Source organism: Cherax quadricarinatus, chromosome 74 (assembly GCF_038502225.1).
Source record: "Cherax quadricarinatus isolate ZL_2023a chromosome 74, ASM3850222v1, whole genome shotgun sequence".
NCBI lineage: Eukaryota > Metazoa > Arthropoda > Malacostraca > Decapoda > Parastacidae > Cherax > Cherax quadricarinatus.
The window spans coordinates 104,067-126,556 of record NC_091365.1 but is presented as its reverse complement, the minus strand read 5'-3'; the positions used below and the strand labels follow the sequence as shown (position 1 = coordinate 126,556).

The 22,490-nt window shown below is 40.3% G+C and overlaps 1 protein-coding gene across 8 annotated transcripts in view; it reads left to right on the top strand.

The window, feature by feature from the left end:
* The first annotated feature begins 6,280 nt into the window (after positions 1 to 6,280).
* Positions 6,281 to 22,490, top strand: part of Marf1 (meiosis regulator and mRNA stability factor 1-like protein) — a 113,573-nt gene continuing 97,363 nt past the window's right edge. For 5 of the 8 annotated variants that reach the window (XM_070100661.1, XM_070100660.1, XM_070100664.1 and 2 more), the window contains exons 1-7: positions 6,664 to 6,813; positions 8,587 to 8,647; positions 9,755 to 10,842; positions 14,181 to 14,324; positions 16,192 to 16,352; positions 16,689 to 16,812; positions 19,212 to 19,381. In XM_070100661.1, coding sequence (XP_069956762.1) covers positions 8,632 to 8,647; positions 9,755 to 10,842; positions 14,181 to 14,324; positions 16,192 to 16,352; positions 16,689 to 16,812; positions 19,212 to 19,381 — 1,703 coding nt within the window. In that variant the 5' untranslated portion in view covers positions 6,664 to 6,813; positions 8,587 to 8,631. Of the gene's footprint in view, positions 6,412 to 6,662; positions 6,814 to 8,586; positions 8,648 to 9,754; positions 10,843 to 14,180; positions 14,325 to 16,191; positions 16,353 to 16,688; positions 16,813 to 19,211; positions 19,382 to 22,490 lie in introns of those variants that run through there. The other 3 variants (XM_070100663.1, XM_070100662.1, XM_070100658.1) reach the window with 2 other exon arrangements.

Genomic DNA, 22,490 nt, shown 5'->3' with positions numbered 1-22,490 from the left:
TTTACAGCAACCACCCAGGGAGATGCTACCGTCCTGCCAAGTGAGTGTATAACGAAAGTCTGTAATTGTTTTACATGATGGTAGGATTGCTGGTGTCTTTTGTCTCTCATAAATATGCAAGATTACAGGTACGTCTTGCTACTTCTACTTACACTTAGGTCACACTGCACATACATGTACAAGTATATATATACACACCCCTCTGGGTTTTCTGCTATTTTCTTTCTAGTTCTTGTTCTTGTTTATTTCCTCTTATCTCCATGGGGAAGTGGAACAGAATTCTTCCTCCGAAAGCCATGTGTGTTGTAAGAGGCAACTAAAATGCAGGGGGCAAGGGGCTAGTAATCCCTTCTCGTGTATATATTACTAAATGTAAAAAGAGAAACTTTCATTTTTTCCTTTTGGGCCACCCTGCCTCAGTGGGATACGGCCGGTGTGTTGAAAGAAGACTTCCCCTTTTACAGCAACCACCCAGGGAGATACTACCGTCCTGCTAAGTGAGTGTATAACGAAAGCCTGTAATTGTTTTACATGATGGTAGGATTGCTGGTGTCTTTTTTTCTGTCTCATGAACATGCAAGATTTCAGGTACATCTTGCTACTTCTACTTTAACTTTGGCCACACTACACATACATGTACAAGCATATATATACACACCCCTCTGTTTTTTCTGCTATTTTCTTTCTAGTTCTTTTTCTTGCTTATTTCCTCTTATCTCCATGGGGAAGTGGAACACAATTCTTCCTCTGTAAGCCATGCGTGTTATAAGAGGTGACTAAAATGCTGGGAGCAAGGGGCTAGTAATCCCTTCTCCTGTATAAATTACTAAATTTGAAAAGAGAAACTTTTTGTTTTTCTTTTTGGGCCACCCTTCCTTGGTGGGATACGGCCAGTTTGTTGAAAGAAAGAACTTTTCCTTTTACAACAACCACCCAGGGAGATACTACCGTCCTGCCAAGTGAGTGTATAACGAAAGCCTGTAATTGTTTTACACAATGGTAGGATTTGCTCGTGTATTTTTTCCGTTTCATAAACATGCAAGATTTCAGGTACATCTTGTTACTTCTGTTCACATTTAGGTCACACTACACATGCATGTACAATCATATATATACACACACCCTTCTGGGTTTTCTTCTATGTTTCTTACTAGCTCTTGTTCTTGTTTATTTCCACTTATCTCCATGGGGAAGTGGAACAGAATTCTTCCTCCAAAAGTCATGCGTGTTGTAAGAGGCAACTAAAATGCCAGGAGCAAGGGGCTAGTAACCCTTTCTCCTGTATATATTACTAAACGTAAAAGGAGAAACTTTCGTTTTTCCTTTTGGGCCACCCCGTCTCGGTGGGATACGGCTGGTGCGTTGAAAGAAGAGAAAGATTCCCCTTTTGTGAGATCCACCTGGTGGACAGAAAAATGAATCACTATCAGCCTTGTTGTACTGTAGCTTTCATCGGTAGTGCTGTGGTGATAGTGTTACTTCACCTGAAGGAATTTGACTTACCTTTGGAAACATCAGATGATCCTCTGGTGAGACACTGGGAGGCCATATGGCCTCCTAGAATGGTTTGTTAACACAGGGAAAAATGGTGCACCAAGTTAACACAGGGAAGCAGGAATGGTGCTTTAACACAGGGATGTAAGAATGGTGCGTCAAGTTACCGCAGGGATGTAAGAATGGCATGTCAAGTTAACATAGATGTAAGAATGGTGTGTCAAGTTAAAGCAGGGATGTAAGAATAGTGCATCAAGATAACATATTTGTTGGCTGTAGTGTGACTATAACCTCCTAAGTTAACAAAAAATGAAGAGACCGCTGTATGGGTAGTGAGGACGGGCAGGGCTGCAGCAGATGGCCTTCAGCAACACCAAATAAGCTGTTGCCACTAGCTGCACTGCAACTCGTTAGAAAATTCAACTCTTTGTCACTTTTTGAGACTAAGAGTTCATGATAAGTTATGATTGCAGTGACCAGTTTGAAAGTACAGTGGTACCTCAAGTTACAAACTTAATTCGTTCCAGAAGGCTGTTTGAGTGCCGATTCTGAACGAATTTGTTCCCATGAGGAATAACGTAAATTAATTAATTTACATTATTCCTTATGGAAACATTTCAGACCCCAAAAATACATACACTTACAAGAGCACTTACAAAAATACACTTACATAATTATTCGAGTTGGGAGCTGTTCGAAACTCAAGGTACCACTGTACTATAGTAAACAAGCTATTATATGGCAGACTTCCTTCTCATGGCTCATGTACACTTTATGTTGCCTTCATGGCTCATGTACTCTTAATGTTGCCTTCATGGCCTGGGAGCATTAAGAGGCATGTGCTTGCCAGAGTAGGTCTTACTAAGGTGTTTTTATGAGGGTTGAGTCTCAGCTCCTGGCCCATGTTTTATTTCACTGTCTACACCTTATCTTTCTCTCTCTCTCTCTCCCACATACATGTTCCTACCATTTTTGTTTGTTCTTCTCTCTTACAGTCCTCCCTTCATCCCAAACTCATCCTACCTTCCCCACACTTCCCCACTTCCCCTCATCTTTCCTACATCTCCCACTTCATCCTTACACCCCCATTCCAACTTCCTCGTACCTCCTTTCCCTGTCTCATCTACCCCCACTTCTCTGCCTCATCTAACCCAACTTTCCTGCCTCATCTACCACCCCTTCCCTGCCTTATCTACCCCCACTTCCCTGCCTCATCTACCTCCACTTCCCCACCTCATCGACCACCACTTCCTCACCTCATCTACCCCCACTTCCCTGCCTCATCTACCCCTACCTCATCGTCCACCACTTCCCCACCTCATCTACCCCCATTTCCCTGCTTCATCTACCCCCACTTCCCTTCCTCATCTACCACCACTTCCCCACCTCATTGACCACCACTTCCCCACCTCATCTACCCCCACTTCCCCACCTCATCTACCCCCACTTCCCTGCCTCATCTACCCCCACTTACCTGCTTCATCTACCCCCACTTCCCCTCCTCATCTACCCCTGCTTCCCCACCTCATCTACCCCTGCTTCACCACCTCATCTACCCCCATTTCCCCACTTCATCTGCCCTTGCTTCCCAGCCTCATCAACCCCCACTTCCTTCCCTCATCTACCCACACTTCCCTGCCTCATCTACCCCTACTTCCCCACCTCATCGACCACTGTTCTATCTAGGCTGGAATATTGCTGCACACTAACAGCACCTTTCAAGGCAGGTGAAATTGCTGACCTAGAAAATGTACAGAGAACCTTCACGGCGCGCATAACGGAGATAAAACACCTCAATTACTGGGAGCGCTTGAGGTTCCTGAACCTGTATTCCCTGGAACGCAGGCGGGAGAGATACATGATTATATACACCTGGAAAATCCTAGAGGGACTAGTACCGAACTTGCACACGAAAATCACTCACTACGAAAGCAAAAGACTTGGCAGACGATGCAACATCCCCCCAATGAAAAGCAGGGGTGTCACTAGCACGTTAAGAGACCATACAATAAGTGTCAGGGGCCCGAGACTGTTCAACTGCCTCCCAGCATACATAAGGGGGATTACCAACAGACCCCTGGCAGTCTTCAAGCTGGCACTGGACAAGCACCTAAAGTCGGTTCCTGACCAGCTGGGCTGTGGCTCGTACGTTGGTTTGTGTGCAGCCAGCAGCAACAGCCTGGTTGATCAGGCTCTGATCCACCAGGAGGCCTAGTCACAGACCGGGCCGCGGGGGCGTTGACCCCCGGAACTCTCTCCAGGTAAACCACTTCCCCACCTCATCTACCCCCACTTCCCTGCCTCATCTACCTTCACTTCCTTACCTAATCTACCCACACTTCCCTGCCTCATCTACCCTCACTTCCTTACCTAATCTACCCACACTTCCCTGCCTAATCTACCCCACTTCCCTACCTCTACCCCCACTTCCCCAACTCATCTGCCCCCACTTCTCTGCCTCATCTACCCTCACTTCCTTGCCTCGTCTACCCCCACTTCCCCACCTCATTACCCCCACTTCCCTGCTTCTATCCCCACTTCCCCCCCTCATTACCCCCACTTCCCTGCTTCTATCCCCACTTTCCCGCCTCATTACACCCACTTCCCTGCTTCTATCCCCACTTACCCACCTCATTACCCCCACTTCCCTGCTTCTATCCCCACTTCCCCACCTCATTACCCCCACTTCCCTGCTTCTATCCCCACTTCCCCGCCTCATTACCCCCACTTCCCTGCTTCTATCCCCACTTCCCCACCTCATTACCCCCACTTCCCTGCTTCTATCCCCACTTCCCCGCCTCATTACCCCCACTTCCCTGCTTCTATCCCCACTTTCCCGCCTCATTACCCCCACTTCCCTGCTTCTATCCCCACTTCCCCGCCTCATTACCCCCACTTCCCTGCTTCTATCCCCACTTTCCCGTCTCATTACCCCCACTTCCCTGCTTCTATCCCCACTTTCCCGCCTCATTACCCCCACTTCCCTGCTTCTATCCTCACTTTCCCACCTCATTACCCCCACTTCCCCGCCTCATCATATGACTAAGACCAGCGTCAGGAAACACTTGTCGTGTTTCCTGGCAAATCTTACCTAATCTAATCTTATCAATCATGATTATAACCTTAAAAATTAAAACAGTTAAGCAACTCAATGATGAAAATCACTTATAATAAAAGTAGTTATTATGTACTAGGAATAGTCTGCCTGAAATACCCCGGCAAGATAGTGACTTTCTTTGTACTTAGCAAACCAAAATTGTAATTACACATTGTAACTTTTACAAATAAATTTTTTTTTCTTTATACAGAAAGTCGCTTGTTGTGCAAAGCATTTACGGCAAATTAGGTCAGTTTTGTCCCAGGATGCGACCCACACCAGTCAACTAACACCCTGGTACCATTATTACTGATGGGGAATATAGACAACCGGTGTAAGAAACACGCCCAATGTTTTTACCCTCGCCGGGAATCGAACCCAGACCCTAGCCGTGTGAAGCGAGAGCTTTACCCACCAGATCACAGGGCCTGGTGATACAATAAGAAATAAAGTAAGCAGAACTATTTACATGAACATTAAAGAGAGGATCAACTTAGTGAACCACTATGACAAAATTGCAAAGGCCTTGGGAGAAAACCAGAAACGATATTGAACTTTCTGACAGATACAACAGAAAGACTAGTAGTAAAAAGAGCAAATTCCAACATTAACAAAGTAAAAAAAAAAAAAAAGGTCAGTACCCCAAGGCAGGGTCCTGGTGCCTAATTTTTGTTATCCTCATAGCAGACATAAATAAAAATAAGCGGTATAGTTTGGTATCATTTGCACATAACCAAAATAAGCATGGAAATCACCTCGGTAGAAGACACGGAAAAGTTCTTCTTCTTTCAACGTACCAGCCGTATCCCACTGAGGTGGGGTGGCCCAAAAGAAAAAACTGAAGTTTCTCCTTTTAAATTTAGTAATATATACAGGAGAAGGGGTTACTAGCCCCTTGCTCCCGGCATTTTAGTCGCCTCTTACGACACGCATGGCTTACAGAGGAAGAATTCTGTTCCACTTCCCCATGGAGATAAGAGGAAATAAACAAGAACAAGAATTAGAAAGAAAATAGAAGAAAACCCAGAGGGGTGTGTATATATATGTTTGTACATGTATGTGTAGTGTGACCTAAGTGTAACATGAAACGACCTAAGTGTAAGTAGAAGTAGCAAGACTTACCTGTAATCTTGCATATTTATGAGACAGACAAAAGACACCAGCAATCCTACCATCATGTAAAACAATTACAGGCTTTCGTTTTACACTCACTTGGCAGGACGGTAGTACCTCCCTGGGCGGTTGCTGTCTACCAACCTACTACCTACAAGTATGTATGATACTTGTACTAAACTTACACAACACCGATGAAGGTAACCACACCAAACAAAAAAACATGAAAGGCCAAGGGAGTAATAATGTCAGGTGACCTACCAAAAAAACACAGTAAGAAATATGATGCTGTGGCTAATAAGAACTTTCAAAACAAGAGAAATAGTGGCACTGGCAATGCTATTTAAATCACTTGTGCTCTCATGCTGAGAGTATTGTTCAGTGTTGACGGCTCCGTCCAGGACACGAGAGCTCTCACAGCTAGAACAGATACAAAGACCAATTACAAGACGAATAAAACATTAAATTACTGGAAATGCCTCATAGCCCTAAATATCTACTCGCTAGGGAGAGAGAGATAAATGATAAGAAATTCGTGGAAGCTGCTGCTGCTGCAGCACATGAACCAGGAATATTGTCGCATATAAACGAAAACTATGTAGAGTAAAAAAAATCAGGCAACTAGTAAAAGGTAATCCTAATGGAATACATTAAAAAAGTTGATTGACTTATGTCCTCTTCAAGGTTACCAAAATGGAGGCCAACAGGTATGTTCTTAACATATATTTTCCTTATAGTATATTATAGTTTGTATGAAATATTAAAAAACAGTAATTTATTTATATTTAAAAAATCACGTGTTCATGATTACTGGAGAATTAAGATAGTAAGTAATTGAACTACATTCGAATATTTTGTATTAATTGCATTTATGCTTTTGATTGAAAATTATTGGTAGTTCCAAATAATTTTCAAATAGTCATAATGTTTTAATGAAAGCAGTAGGAACATATTTCTGAAATAATAGAGAAAGAGAGTTTGAGGTGATATTTGAATGGAGGTTGATGTTATTGTTTACGTTTGGTGGAGTTGAGGAGTGTGTAGTAACTTGCTAGTTAACTATCCTCAGGAGGAGGCTGGAGGTCTGTGTAACTTCTACACATTAATTAGTAAGTCTATATCCATTTGTCTTGGATACCCATGGGTCAGGTGCTCCTTTGTGAAGCTCTGAAGGATCTAGACAACGTATGGTGAAATATATTTGGTTTGTACCATTACTGTGTTCTTTAATCTCCATGTACCATATTATATAATAAAATATGCCCATCTGTGCATTTATAAAAGATGGGGTAGTAGGAGAAATAGAATATTCAAATCACCTTGGGGAGAAATACAAATATTTTTCGAGCCCCCCCCTCCTTTCCTTTTTTTTTTTTTACTTACAGAACCCCAGTGGAAATGAAGTCACTCTGATTTTTTTAGGTTATCCTAGGTAATTTCCTCTTTGTATAGTAATTGTACTTATGTGTATCTGTGCCTAAATAAACTTACTTACCTCTCTTAGTGGGTGATAAAATATGCATAGGTTGTTAGTCGCTTCTCTTTATTGCCTTTTTTTGGTTAAAAGTTCCACCATTTCCTTATAAATGTTTTTTTTCTCTTTCAGCATCAGGGAGGAGGGAGTCACAGTCCCTGTAAGATTTGTAAAACAGAGACAAAGTTTTCTTCTGTCTGGAGTCTTGAGTGTTTCAATAATGATCTTATGAATGCATGAACACCAGGATCCCTGCAAGGAGGTGCCTTGATGCCCATGAAGATCTCTTGATCCAAGGAACTGAACTTCCTTGGATGAAACCTGAATGTGTCTCATATCCCAGGCTCTATATGACCTTTATGGGTTCAGTTTTTCCCTCTAATTAAAATAAATAAATACATATGGATCATGGCTGGTAAATATACAAAAGAAATATACACAAAAACTAAATTCTTCATAATACATAGAACCTAAAATGCTTCATGTACAAAAGGACTTTTTGCCTTGACTAAAAGGAGATGAGTCAAGTCCTGGATGGGGAGAGGCAAGCAGTCAAGTTTCCTAACATCTGCTCCTGTTCACCTAGCTGTAAATAGGGACATGCCTCTCGGCTGACTGATGAGAGTTGCATCTTGGGGAAGAGGCCCAATGGATATTAATGGAAATAGGTTTTGTTGAGCTGTCCTGAGTGACTAGCCTCAAGAGGTTAATACTTATTAAATTCACCTTATTCTGCTTTGAGAAAAAAAAAATTGAACTATGCTCTGAGGTTGTGGAGCCTGTGTTGAACTTTGTGCTGAGAGCACCAACAGCCTGTTCAGTTGGTTTTGACATGATTAGGTAACTGATTCTCTTTGTACTGTAGCAGGAGCTATGACTTGAACCCTGCAACCACAAATAGGCGAGTATGTACAAGTGAATGATGCCTGGCTGCATACAGTAGGTACTGCAAAAAAATTCACTTCCTTGGCATTATGATTGGATTTCTGCCCCTTTCAAAATTTGTGACAAGATAGTCAGGACATAATCTGATAGTTATCAGTATTTTTAGACGATGTAAATAATTTGCACTTATGTTTTCCAGGATCATTAGCACACAGCAGCACAGTTATTCTCTGTTTTTTAGCCTTTTGTCCTATGTGCAGATATCTCATCTTACAAAAAAGAATACATTGTAATTTCCATTTACATTATAAACCTATCTTATCTATTATATACCATGTGTGATCTGCATTTATGTTGCTCTCTGAAATGACAATACTTAGCTAATTCATCCAAATAATCCTCAGTAACTATGGTATGTACTAAATTCACTAAATGAAAAGGTTTATATATTTTATATACAGTAGTCATTAAACATTTTTAATTAATACTGTGTATAACTTCATTGAAAAATTTTGGTTTGCAGGATAGTGATCTAGTGCAGTGCAGAGCACTTACAGAAAATTACATCATGATTGGTAAAACAGGTGAGGAATTCATAACCATTTTATTTTTGGCTGTATGTCTTATAGTTAGTAGATAGCAATCATCCAGGAAAACACTGTACTACAGTACTGTACTACCATACTGTCATATGAGTTTAAAGCAGGAGCCTATTAAGCATTTTGTACTCTAGCAGGATTACCGTTTTCTTTTTTTTTCTGTCTGACGAACATATAAGATAGTAGGTAAATCTTACAAGCCTCTAATAAAAATGTGACATTTTTATTGTGGCAAGCCGTTATCCATGGAGGCAAAGAAGGGAATGTATGAAAGTATAGTGGTACCAACACTCTTGTATGAATGTGAAGCTTGGGTTGTAAATGCTTGCTCGAGGAGGCAGCTGAAGGCAGTGGAGATGTTGTATCAAAGGGCAGTGTGTGGTGTAAGTATTATGCAGAGAATTCGGAGTGTGGAAATTAGGAGGAGGTGTGGAGTTACTAAAAGTATTAGTCATAGGGCTGAAGAGGGGTTGGTGAGGTGGTTTGGTCATTTAGAAAGAGTGGAACAAAGTAGAATGACTTGGAGAGCATATAAATCTGTAGGGGAAGGAAGGCGGGATAGGGGTCGTTCTTGAAAAGGTTGGAGGGAGGGGGTAAGGGAGGTTTTGTGGGCAAGGGGCTTGGGCTTCCAGCAAGCATGCCTGAGCATGTTAGATAGGAGTGAATGGAGATGAATGGTTTATGGGACCTGACAAGCTGTTGGAGTGTGAGTAGGGTAATATTTTGTGAAGGGATTCAGGGAAACCGGTTAGCCGGACTTGAGGCCTGGAAATAGGAAGTACAATGCCTTCGCTTTAAAGGAGGGGTTTGGGATATTGGCAGTTTGGAGGGACTTCTAAACTGTCGTATCTGAGCGCCTCTGCAAAGACAGTGATTATGTATGAGTAAGGTGAAAGTGTTTAATGATGATGAAAGTATTTTCTTTTTGGGGATTTTCTTTGTTTTTGGGTCACCCTGCCTCTGTGGGAGACAACCAGTGTGTTGAAAAAAAATTTATATATACAAAAGTAAAACTTATTTGTTCCAGTGAAGTTTGTAATTATAAATTACCTCCTTAAACAGACCTTTCATTTGTATACATTTTTTTCACAGATTTCCCTGAAGTTCTTCCACTTCCACCAAGTCCTACTTCAGTGGAATCACTCCTTGGACCTATGGATTTTTCATCAGAAAATTTTGAAAATTATGACAATTCATCAAATTTTTCCATTGATGTTAATGATTTTAATGACCTAAGTAATAATTTAATTAAAATTAGTGGGCAGTCAACAGCATTGAGTGCAGGACATGGTATGTATAGCTCAAGCAGTAGTAGTTCTTCTGTGTCAGTGACACAGTCAGAACTGTTGGGTACTGGGGAAAATACTCATAGTTTGACTAACAAAGATTGTCCCGATCTTTATCCAGTAGTTGAATTTCTGGATGGAAAAGAGGTTATAACAATAACCACTTCTAACACAGTGCCAAATAATAATACTCTGTCAGCAACTATGTCTGGTTTTAAATCAGGTGATTCTGTTCCTACTTGTGTAGGAAAGACCAGTACCTCTTTTAATCACATTAATCAAAAAGAGTTTTTTAATCCTATAAAGGAAAAGTCCAACAGTGATAATGTTTCTACAGTAGTAGAAAATGAAGTATCACATTTACTAACACCATTTATCTTTGCATCAGTACCTTCTTGTTCAAATAGTGGAACTTCATCCACTGAACTTGAAACCAGTTCAGAATTACCTTCGGTTACTCCAAGGTATGCTCAAGTGGAAGAGATGCAAAGAATGGCAAATGTTTCTAATCAAACCAGTCTCATTACAACTTGCTCACAAACAGTACAAATGAACTGTAATAGTTCAAAATACAAAGATGGCTCTTCTGAGTCTGAGATTCTTTTAACTCCTGATAGATTTGCCTCTGCGGATCACTGTGCAGAGACTAAAAATGAAAATAGACTATGCAGCTCTGATTGTCTATGTAGGTTATATGTTCCTAGTACTCTTGAAGCTGATCTCATGACGTCTGATTATGAAGATGACATTGAGCAAGATTTGAAAGACATAGAAGAAATGGAAGAAGAAGAAAAGAAGAAAGAAGAGAGGCAGACTCAGCATCATTCTGCCTTATCTTATGATAGTGGACGGCTTCCTCCAATTGGTGTCTTTTGGGACATTGAAAACTGCCAGGTAAGCATATACATCTTTTATTAGAATGTATATACTATATATACTGTACCAAAATTTTGTAAACTGATTCCTTAAATACAGTAATCAGAAATGTAGTGTACCTCAAGAAAGTGTTTGCATGTATGTTTATGTGTGCGTGATCAAGTGATAAACTGATAAATGATACACTTTATAAAGTATGGTTTAGAGTTGACTTAGAAAACGGTGACATTATTGACATTTTTTTTTTTTTTTTTTTCAACAAGTCGGCCGTCTCCCACCGAGGCAGGGTGACCCAAAAAAGAAAGAAAATCCCCAAAAAGAAAATACTTTCATCATCATTCAACACTTTCACCACACTCGCACATTATCACTGTTTTTGCAGAGGTGCTCAGAATACAACAGTTTAGAAGCATACACATAAAGATACACAACATATCCCTCCAAACTGCCAATATCTCAAACCCCTCCTTTAAAGTGCAGGCATTGTACTTCCCATTTCCAGGACTCAAGTCCGACTATATGAAAATAACCGGTTTCCCTGAATCCCTTCACTAAATATTACCCTGCTCACACTCCAACAGATCATCAGGTCCCAAGTACCATTTGTCTCCATTCACTCCTATCTAACACGCTCACGCACGCTTGCTGGAAGTCCAAGCCCCTTGCCCACAAAACCTCCTTTACCCCCTCTCTCCAACCCTTTCAAGGATGACTCCTACCCCGCCTTCCTTCCCCTATAGATTTATATGCTTTCCATGTCATTCTACTTTGATCCATTCTCTCTAAATGACCAAACCACCTCAGCAACCCCTCTTCTGCCCTCTGACTAATACTTTTATTAACTCCACACCTTATCCTAATTTCCACACTCTGAATTTTCTGCATAATATTTACACCACACATTGCCCTTAAACAGGACATCTCCACTGCCTCCAACCGTCTCCTCGCTGCTGCATTTACCACCCAAGCTTCACACCCATATAAGAGTGTTGGTACTACTATACTTTCATACATTCCCTTCTTTGCCTCCATAGATAACGTTTTTTGACTCCACATATACCTCAACGCACCACTCGCCTTTTTTCCCTCATCAATTCTATGATTAACCTCATCCTTCATAAATCCATCCGCCGACACGTCAACTCCCAAGTATCTGAAAACATTCACTTCTTCCATACTCCTCCTCCCCAATTTGATATCCAATTTTTCTTTATCTAAATCATTTGACACCCTCATCACCTTACTCTTTTCTATGTTCACTTTCAACTTTCTACCTTTACACACATTCCCAAACTCATCCACTAACCTTTGCAATTTTTCTTTAGAATCTCCCATAAGCACAGTATCATCAGCAAAAAGTAACTGTGTCAATTCCCATTTTGAATTTGATTCCCCAAAATTTAATCCCACCCCTCTCCCGAACACCCTAGCATTTACTTCCTTTACAACCCCATCTATAAATATATTAAACAACCATGGTGACATTACACATCCCTGTCTAAGACCTACTTTTACCGGGAAGTAGTCTCCCTCTCTTCTACACACCCTAACCTGAGCCTCACTATCCTCATAAAAACTCTTTACAGCATTTAATAACTTACCACCTATTCCATATACTTGCAACATCTGCCACATTGCTCCTCTATCCACTCTATCATATGCCTTTTCTAAATCCATAAATGCAATAAAAACTTCCCTACCTTTATCTAAATACTGTTCACATATATGCTTCAATGTAAACACTTGATCTACACATCCCCTACCCACTCTGAAACCTCCTTGCTCATCCGCAATCCTACATTCTGTCTTACCTCTAATTCTTTCAATTATAACCCTACCGTACACTTTTCCTGGTATACTCAGTAAACTTATTCCTCTATAATTTTTACAGTCTCTTTTGTCCCCTTTCCCTTTATATAAAGGGACTATACATGCTCTCCGCCAATCCCTAGGTACCTTCCCCTCTTTCATACATTTATTAAACAAAAGTACCAACCACTCCAACACTATATCCCCCCTGCTTTTAACATTTCTGTCATGATCCCATCAGTTCCAGCTGCTTTACCCCCTTTCATTTTACGTAATGCTTCACGTACCTCCCCCACACTTACATTCTGCTCTTCTTCACTCCTAAAAGATGGTATACCTCCCTGACCAGTGCATGAAATTACTGCCTCTGTTTCTTCCTTAACATTTAAAAGTTCCTCAAAATATTCTCGCCATCTACCTAATACCTCCATCTCCCCATCTACTAACTCCCCTACTCTGTTTTTAACTGACAAATCCATACTTTCCCTAGGCTTTCTTAACTTGTTTAACTCGCTCCAAATTTTTTTTCTTATTTTCATTAAAATTTCTTGACAGTGCCTCTCCCACTCTATCATCTGCTCTCGTTTTGCACTCTCTCACCACTCTTTACCTTTCTTTTACTCTCCATATACTCTGCTCTTCTTATAACACTTCTGCTTTGTAAAAACCTCTCATAAGCTACCTTTTTCTCTTTTATCACACCCTTTACTTCATCATTCCACCAATCACTCCTCTTTCCTCCTGCCCCCACCCTCCTATAACCACAAACTTCTGCCCCACATTCTAATACTGCATTTTTAAAACTATTCCAACCCTCTTCAACCCCCCCACTACTCATCTTTGCACTAGCCCACCTTTCTGCCAATAGTCGCTTATTGACATATTTTATAGAAATTCTCTGGTTATATAGAGCATTTCAGGCAGTCTTAAAGTAAACTTATAATTACTTGTAACTTATAACTACTACTACTTGAACTTTTTTGCAAGCAATTTGTTGGAAATTTCAGTAAAATATTGTGCTATAACATTTGTGGAGGTTATTACAAATGTTGGTTAAATACAAATGCAACTAGTGGACTAAATTTCAATATTACTACACAGGATACACTGTGTAGATGTGTGCATATTTGTTTTTGGGCATTGTAAGCAATTTAAGTATTAATTTAATTCATTTTTTGTTACTTTAAATATTGAATAGCATTTGTAATTGTATTTTAGTAATGGGTTAGTGTGGGCTTAAGTTTGCATTTAAAGAGTTATGGTAGAGTATGGTGACTTTAGAGATAATGTTTAGTTTGCTTTTGCATTGCAATTCTAAGTGCTTCTGCACTATCATATTACAACCAAAATTAAAAATGCTAATCACACACTATCAACATAAAAAGTTGGGAAGGGTAATTAAACCTTTAGTTAAGACTAATACATAATGAATAAGCAGGCTGGTGATTTTACTTCCCAGACTAACAGTTGATTACCCTGTAATACACATACACTACAGTGTACTGATGTTTTATTCAGACGAGTAATTGTCAGTATACATTATACAGGTACCGAAAGGACTCTCGGCTACCCATGTAGTCCAGGCCATTCGAGCAAGGTTTTTTAATGAACATCGTGAAGCAGAGTTTATGTGTGTCTGTGATACATTAAAGGAAAACTCAAAAATTCTTGAAGAACTCAATGATGCTCAGGTATGTACATTAGTGTGTAATTAATGTATGTGTATGCTTATATATGTTTGCCTATTTATGGTTGCAGGGGTCAGATCTCAGTTCCTGTTACCACCTCTCAACTTGTCTCTTCCAGATTCACACCCTCCCAGCCTTGGGGCCCTATTGTGCCTACTGTTAAAATTATGCATAGAACCCCTCTCATCAAGATCATTCCACATTCCAGTCACTCTGAGACTGAAGAAATACTTCCTGACATCTCCGTGGCTCATCTATGTTTAACTTACAGCTGTGTCCCTGAGAATCTGTTTCCTAGTACTCAGGAGCACAGGTTACAATACAAGTGAGATCTGTTTTATAACCAACATGGCCCAGTGTATGGAATTCACATACACACATTGTGTGTGTATGTGAATCCATTGCTGATCCATTGGGCCACTTTGGTTACAATATAGACTTTTTTTTTATTCTTCTTAACACACCAGCCATCTCCCACTGATGCAGGGTGACCCAAAAAGACTTTCACCATCACTCACTCCATCTCTGTCTTGCCAAAAGCATGCCATTACTACAGTTCAGATGCCCCTTCAAACCACAGTATCTCCACCCCTCTTTCAGAGTGCAGGCACTGTCCTTCCCACCTCCAGGACTCGAGTTCAACTAACCAGTTTTCCCTGAATCCCTTCATAAATGTTACCTTGCTCACACTCCAACAACATATCAAGTCGTAAAACTACCTGTCTTTACTCACCATGAGCTAACACTCACTCAGGTCTGCTGGATGCACAAGCCCCTAGCACTCAAAATCTTTACCCTTTTCCTCCAACCTTTCTTGAGAATACCCTTACTTCTTCTTCCTTCTCCCGTAGATTTATACACATTCTTAGTCGTCATATTCTACTTCATCCTCTCTGAATGACCAAACCACCTCCACAATACCTCCTCTGCCCTCTAATTTATACCTTTGGTAACCCCACACTGTCTTCTAATTTCTGTGCTCTGATTTCTCTGCAGCATATTCACACTACACATTGCTGTCAAAAATGACATTTCCACTCTTTCCAGCATCCTTTTTGCTACAATCTTTAAAGCCCATGCCTCACACCCCTATACATATGTTGGTACTATCTACTCTGGCAATTTCCACCTTTTTTTCTCTGTGGGGAGGATAAATGGATAAAAATTAGATGTACCAGAGAGAATTAGAACTAAAGAAGTGGAGAGAAAAGTGCTGTAAGTGTTTAAATTTGAGAATTGTGTGGATTATAAGAAAAGTAGAATGTGAGAAATGAGTTATAGTAAGTGTTTATGTTCCTGGGGGGGATAGAGGATTGTAGAGAAGAGAGCAAGGCTTCGGAAGGTTTTAAGATGAAAATATAATAATAATAATCCATGGGAAAGTGGAGAAGAATCCTTCTTCTATAGGCCATATGTGATGTGCCATACGAGGCTTTTTTGTTGACACTATTATTAGAGAATGTAGAATGTATTTTTTCCAAACATTATGTACAGTTAAAGCAAATACTTTGCTTATTACCTCTACCCAACACATGAAAGAAAAGTAACACATTTTTTTTAACACGTCAGCCATTTCCCACCGAGGCAGGGTGACCCAAAAAGAAAGAAAAATCCAAAAAGACTTTCACCATCACTCATACATACTAACTGTCTTTGCAGAGGCACTCAGATATAAGCTTACGCATGTAGACATACACAAGACAATATCATGTGGACATGAAAGAAACAATAACATACCTTTGATGAGTTATGAGAGTCTTGCTACCCTCGGAGCCCTGCCGTGGGCCAGTCTTGTCATGCTTGACATGAAACAATAGCACATACAGACATCAAAAAAGCAGTAATGATTTAAGTGTTTTAATTTGTACAGGTGAATGTGATGCATGTGGGAAGTACTGTGAAAAATGCTGCAGATGATAAACTTCTTCAGAGCATGCGGCGTTTTGCTGACATCCATGGCACAGGTGCTACTATTGTGCTTATTTCAGGGGACTCTAACTTTGCCACAGAACTCTATGACTTAAGATATCGGTAAGGAAAGAATGTGTACAAGTTTTAGGAAGTGATATATGTTGTCTTGTTTCCTTTTGCTTTAGCTGATACCTTCACTGTACAGTGTGAAGAAGGGTGCCTGTTATACTTTAATTGTGCCATAAACTGTAAATACAAAATAATTCACAAGTATAATTTTTACACATCCGTTTTTTGTGGAATGGCTAGGTATTGGAATGGCAGGTGTTACTGACAAGTTTGGTAGACAGGCAGTTGTTAGATGGCAGGTCTACTGATAAGTGTGGTAGACAGACACTCAACATTATTATTATTTTCATTATTGTGATATTCAACATGTTAATAAATCTTTTCCAGGAAAAACCTTCGGGTGATAATAGTGCATAATGCTCATGCTCAGGACTCCCTCAAACTGTGTGCACATGAAACAGCCTTGTTTACTGAAGTTACTCAGGAGCTACCTCAGAGATCTAAACCCAAGGTCAGTAGATAGTATCTCTTCCCTTACACAGAAGTGCAATAAATACTGGTTAGTGGCAATAAAACCCACTTACAATATTACAGAAGGTAGAAAGAATGTACTTACTCTATTGTACATTTTGATCTATAGCTGAGAGCCTCATTGTATGTTGTTCATATCACCTCTTATATTTTTTTTCTTTCAGTGAACTGGCTGTATCCCACCATGGCAGGGGTGACTTAAAAAAGAAAAATTAAACTTTTTATTTTTAAATTTCGTAATTTATACAGGAGAAGGGGTTACTAGCCACTTGTTCCTGGAATTTTAGTCACCTCTTAAGATACACATGGCTTACAGAGAAAAAACTCTTTTTCACTTCCCCATGGAAATAAAGGGAAATGCAGAAGAACAAGAACTGTTAAGAAAATAGAAGAAAACCCAGATGGGTGTGTAAATATATATGCATGTACATGCATGTATAGTGTGACCTGAGTGTAAGTAGAAGTAGCAAAATATACCTGCTATCCCATATGTTTATAAGACAGAAAAAGAGACACCAGCAGTCCTGTCAACTAGTTACATGTAACTGTAGAAGAAAGAAGTAAACTGCTTGTACTTTGAAAGTCATGTAGGGATGTTACCAGATTTCCATGTACATTCCACTTCACTGTATTCTTCATATAAGCCAGAAACTGTTAGCCCACTGACATACAATAAACTCTTTTATAATACCAAAACATGTACTGCTCACTGACATATAGTAAACTCTTTTATAATACCAAAACATGTACTGCATGTATTTTATTTCCTTGTGACTAAAAGGAGGAATATAGCACTTCTGGTTTGTCTGCTCTTCTAAAGATCAGGTTACTGCTGTCTCCCAGCATAAATTGTGGAAAGATTTTTTTATTAACATCCTGTTTAAAAACTTCAAGTACGAAAAGTTGTGATACTGCATTTTATTATAGCACAATCCTGAATGTTATGTAAATGATATCTGTTTTATTGTTTTATGACTAAAAGTATGAATTGCAATTGATGTACTATTCTATTATTTCTATTATCACACTGGCCAATTCCCACCAAGGCAGGGTGGCCCGAAAAAGAAAAACTTTCACCATCATTCACTCCATCACTGTCTTGCCAGAAGGGTGCTTTACACTACAGTTTTTAAACTGCAACATTAACACCCCTCCTTCAGAGTGCAGGCACTGTACTTCCCATCTCCAGGACTCAAGTCCGGTCTGCCGGTTTCCCTGAATCCCTTCATAAATGTTACTTTGCTCACACTCCAACAGCACGTCAAGTATTAAAAACCATTTGTCTCCATTCACTCCTATCAAACACGCTCACGCATGCCTGCTGGAAGTCCAAGCCCCTCGCACACAAAACCTCCTTTACCCCCTCCCTCCAACCTTTCCTAGGCCGACCCCTACCCCGCCTTCCTTCCACTACAGACTGATACACTCTTGAAGTCATTCTGTTTCGCTCCATTCTCTCTACATGTCCGAACCACCTCAACAACCCTTCCTCAGCCCTCTGGACAACAGTTTTGGTAATCCCGCACCTCCTCCTAACTTCCAAACTACGAATTCTCTGCATTATATTCACACCACACATTGCCCTCAGACATGACATCTCCACTGCCTCCAGCCTTCTCGCTGCAACATTCATCACCCACGCTTCACACCCATATAAGAGCGTTGGTAAAACTATACTCTCATACATTCCCCTCTTTGCCTCCAAGGACAAAGTTCTTTGTCTCCACAGACTCCTAAGTGCACCACTCACTCTTTTTCCCTCATTAATTCTATGATTCACCTCATCTTTCATAGACCCATCCGCTGACACGTCCACTCCCAAATATCTGAATACGTTCACCTCCTCCATACTTTCTCCCTCCAATCTGATATCCAATCTTTCATCACCTAATCTTTTTGTTATCCTCATAACCTTACTCTTTCCTGTATTCACCTTTAATTTTCTTCTTTTGCACACCCTACCAAATTCATCCACCAATCTCTGCAACTTCTCTTCAGAATCTCCCAAGAGCACAGTGTCATCAGCAAAGAGCAGCTGTGACAATTCCCACTTTGTGTGTGATTCTTTATCTTTTAACTCCACGCCTCTTGCCAAGACCCTCGCATTTACTTCTCTTACAACCCCATCTATAAATATATTAAACAACCACGGTGACATCACACATCCTTGTCTAAGGCCTACTTTTACTGGGAAAAAATTTCCCTCTTTCCTACATACTCTAACTTGAGCCTCACTATCCTCGTAAAAACTCTTCACTGCTTTCAGTAACCTACCTCCTACACCATACACTTGCAATTCCCAATTGATGTACTATTTAGATATTTTTCTATAATACTGTTTATTTTGAATAACAAGAGCAAAATAATTTGTTTCTGTAGGGAATTGGTTTGCGGCGAGATATTTTTGTCTCAAACTTACCAGATGGGGTTGAAGAATATGCCATCCGCCGTCGTCTTAATATTCTCTCGGCCAATTGTGGTGGAAAGGTGGGACGTGTTCGAGTCAACTGTGCTACAATATACTTCCAGACACCTGAGTTGGCAACAAGGTAAGTACTGTACAAAGATAAGCTTTGAAAGCTCAGCTCTGCACCAGGACTTGTTGCTTGCATTTCTTGTCACTTACATGTTAGCATGGCCACCCTTTTGTTAATTATTTGCCTTTTACTTTGAACCATGTCATTTCAGTTTTGATGTTTGTGCACTTTTAGAAATAAAGATATAGAATGAATTATAAATGCATTTCCTTCTTTGAGTCCTCCTGCCTTAGTGGGAAATAACCCTTGTCAAAAAATCACCACTGATCCGGTCTGGTTTCAACAAACATTTGGAAGAGTCGTTGAGTGTGCGTGTAATTAGTCATTTGTAATTACCAATTTGAAGCTACAGGAGCAAAACTATTCTCATGCTAAGTAAAAGGATACAAATGCAACTAATTAATGTGATGTTTTTATTATGCCAGCATTTCACTCTTCAGGAGCTTTGTCAAGTGTTAGATGTTTAGAGATGGTGATTTAAACTGCCTGTGAGCTTTTCATGAATGACTTAACTATTTACATGATTAGAAATGTTGATGAAAAATTAAGTGCATTAAATGGTACAGATTGTCACCTACTTCTGGTACCTCTAAATCTCCATCCTCCTCAGTCACTACTAGTACTTCATTTATGTGCATAGGCTGGTACAGCCTCTTGCAGGCTGCAGTAACCCTGTAATCCAGAGGTTGGACCAGTAAGGTGGTATTAGAAGGCAATATATGGACTTAATTTTTGCCATCTGTGCTGCTTAAATTTTCAGTCCTTGGGTGAGCGAGTTATCAAGCAATAGAAGAGCCTTGATATTCTCAAGATCTAGTTTAAGGACCTCTAGCTGGTGCTTGCATGCCTCAGGGATGTAAAAAACAAGTCATCAGATACATCCCTGTTAAACCAGCCTTTCTTACCCCTGTAATAACTTATTGGCAACTCATTCATGCAGTCCTTCAAAGCATAAGGCCGTGACTTCAAACAATGAGAACCATCAACATTAGCATGGCATAATACTGAGTAGTAGTCTTTACTGAGCTTACAGCCTGGTGTTCTTTCTTCATGTTGAAAGGCAGTAAATACCAAAAGAGACCAGTCTCATCTGTATTGTACAGTTGAGATAGAAGGAGCTTCTCACTGTCTATCAAATCACTTAACATTAATTTGAAGCTCAACTTCATCCATCAACATTAGCATAGCATAATACTGATGGTATACAAGAATCCTCACCATAAGTTTTAACATTACTCAAGCCATGACGATTACAGAAGCACCAAAGCCAACCATCACTGTTAAAATTCTATGTTTATATGCTTTGCTAGCCTGTGAGCAGATGAACAATCAGCACCATAAACATTAACACCAACAGAACATTGTTGTACATACCATTTACACACTGCCTCTTCAAGCTTTTTATTATGGGTTATTTTCATGTTTTCTAGGGACACTGAACTTAAGAGCATAATCTGTAAATTTGTCCTTGCTTCTACAGATATCAGAAACTGTTTGTTTCTTAACACAATATTCCTCTCATACCCCTGCCATTGAGACACTAGACTCGACCTTCTGTACTAGTCCAAGTTTCTGCTAAGCAGTGAGAATCACACATTTCCTCTTGGCACCACTACTTGCTTTAGAAGGCGTTCTTAATTGCACTTTACGTAATGTTAATAAAGTAACAAAAGACACTCTAAATCCAGGGAAAATTGGAGACCGAATGACAAATATGTACATGAGTGAGCACAAATAGTAAACTAGCACAGGGTACCTGCAGCTAAGGGAACAATGAAAACAGAGAGGTTCTTGCTTGACAGATGCTTGCTTCATTGATGTCAGGATTGATAGGTGCTTGCTTCAGCGATACCAGGACATGCTAAGTGCCTACTTCAGTGATGTCAGGATTGTTAGGTGCTTGCTTCAGTGATGTTAGGATGTACTAGGTGCTTCAGTGATGTCAGGATTATTAGGTGCTTGCTTCAGCAATGTCAGGATGTGGTAGGTGCTTGCTTCAGTGATATCAGGATTATTAGGTGCTTGCTTCAGTGATAGGACATGCAAGGTGCCTGCTTCATTGATGTCAGGATTGTTAGGTGCTTGCTTCAGCAATGTCAGGACATACTAGGTGCTTGCTTCAGTGATGTCAGGATTATTATGGGGTTGTAGGTGCCCTTATCAAACACAAACAATAAATATAAATCAGGAACGTACACGGTAAGCTGTCCAATATACAAGCACAGTTAGAAATAGAAATACAAATAGCTAGAGCTTCATTTAAGGAGGTTATTAATAGAGTATTCAAGAGGTTGCTAGTAGAATTACAGTAAATCAACCATTCAAATCATTATGAAGCCCTGTGTAGTCTGCAGTCAATCGAACAAACGGGCTTCCACATGGATAAATTGTCATTTTTGTGGAAATTGGTGTCACACCCCTTGTGCAGATATCCAAGAACTAGCTACAAGCAGTATTAAAACAGGGAAGTGTTTTTGGGTATGCCCAAATGAGATAAATCTGTGGACTAAAATCACAAGGGTATTTAAAGAGGATAACATCAAAGCTGCTTTCATAGAAAACCTGGAAGCTTTCTACAACAGATGGGAGCATAAAAAGTCTGGGCTGGATGGTACTGCCCTTGATACTGGCCATGTAGTCAGAAACTGTAAGGCTGGAGGTGATGTCCAGGTAGTCAGTAAATGTGGGGCTGATAGTGCTGTCCTGGGAGACAGTAATGGTGAAGCTGGAGGTGCTGTCCTGGGAGACAGTAATGGTGAAGCTGGCAGTGCTGTCCTGGGAGACAGTAATGGTGAAGCTGGAGGTGCTGTCCTGGGAGACAGTAATGGTGAAGCTGGAGGTGCTGTCCTGGGAGACAGTAATGGGGAAGCTGGAGGTGCTGTCCTGGGAGACAGTAATGGTGAAGCTGGAGGTGCTGTCCTGGGAGACAGTAATGGTGAAGCGGGAGGTGCTGTCCTGGGAGACAGTATTGGTGAAGCTGAAGATTTTGTCCAGGTAGTCGGGAATTTTACGCAGGAAGGAATACATATAAATGACCTCATAGGGGACAGGAGCCGTAGTGGGGAAACAAGTGTAGTCAAAGATAAGATAAAACCAATATTGCAAACTAGAAATACCACAG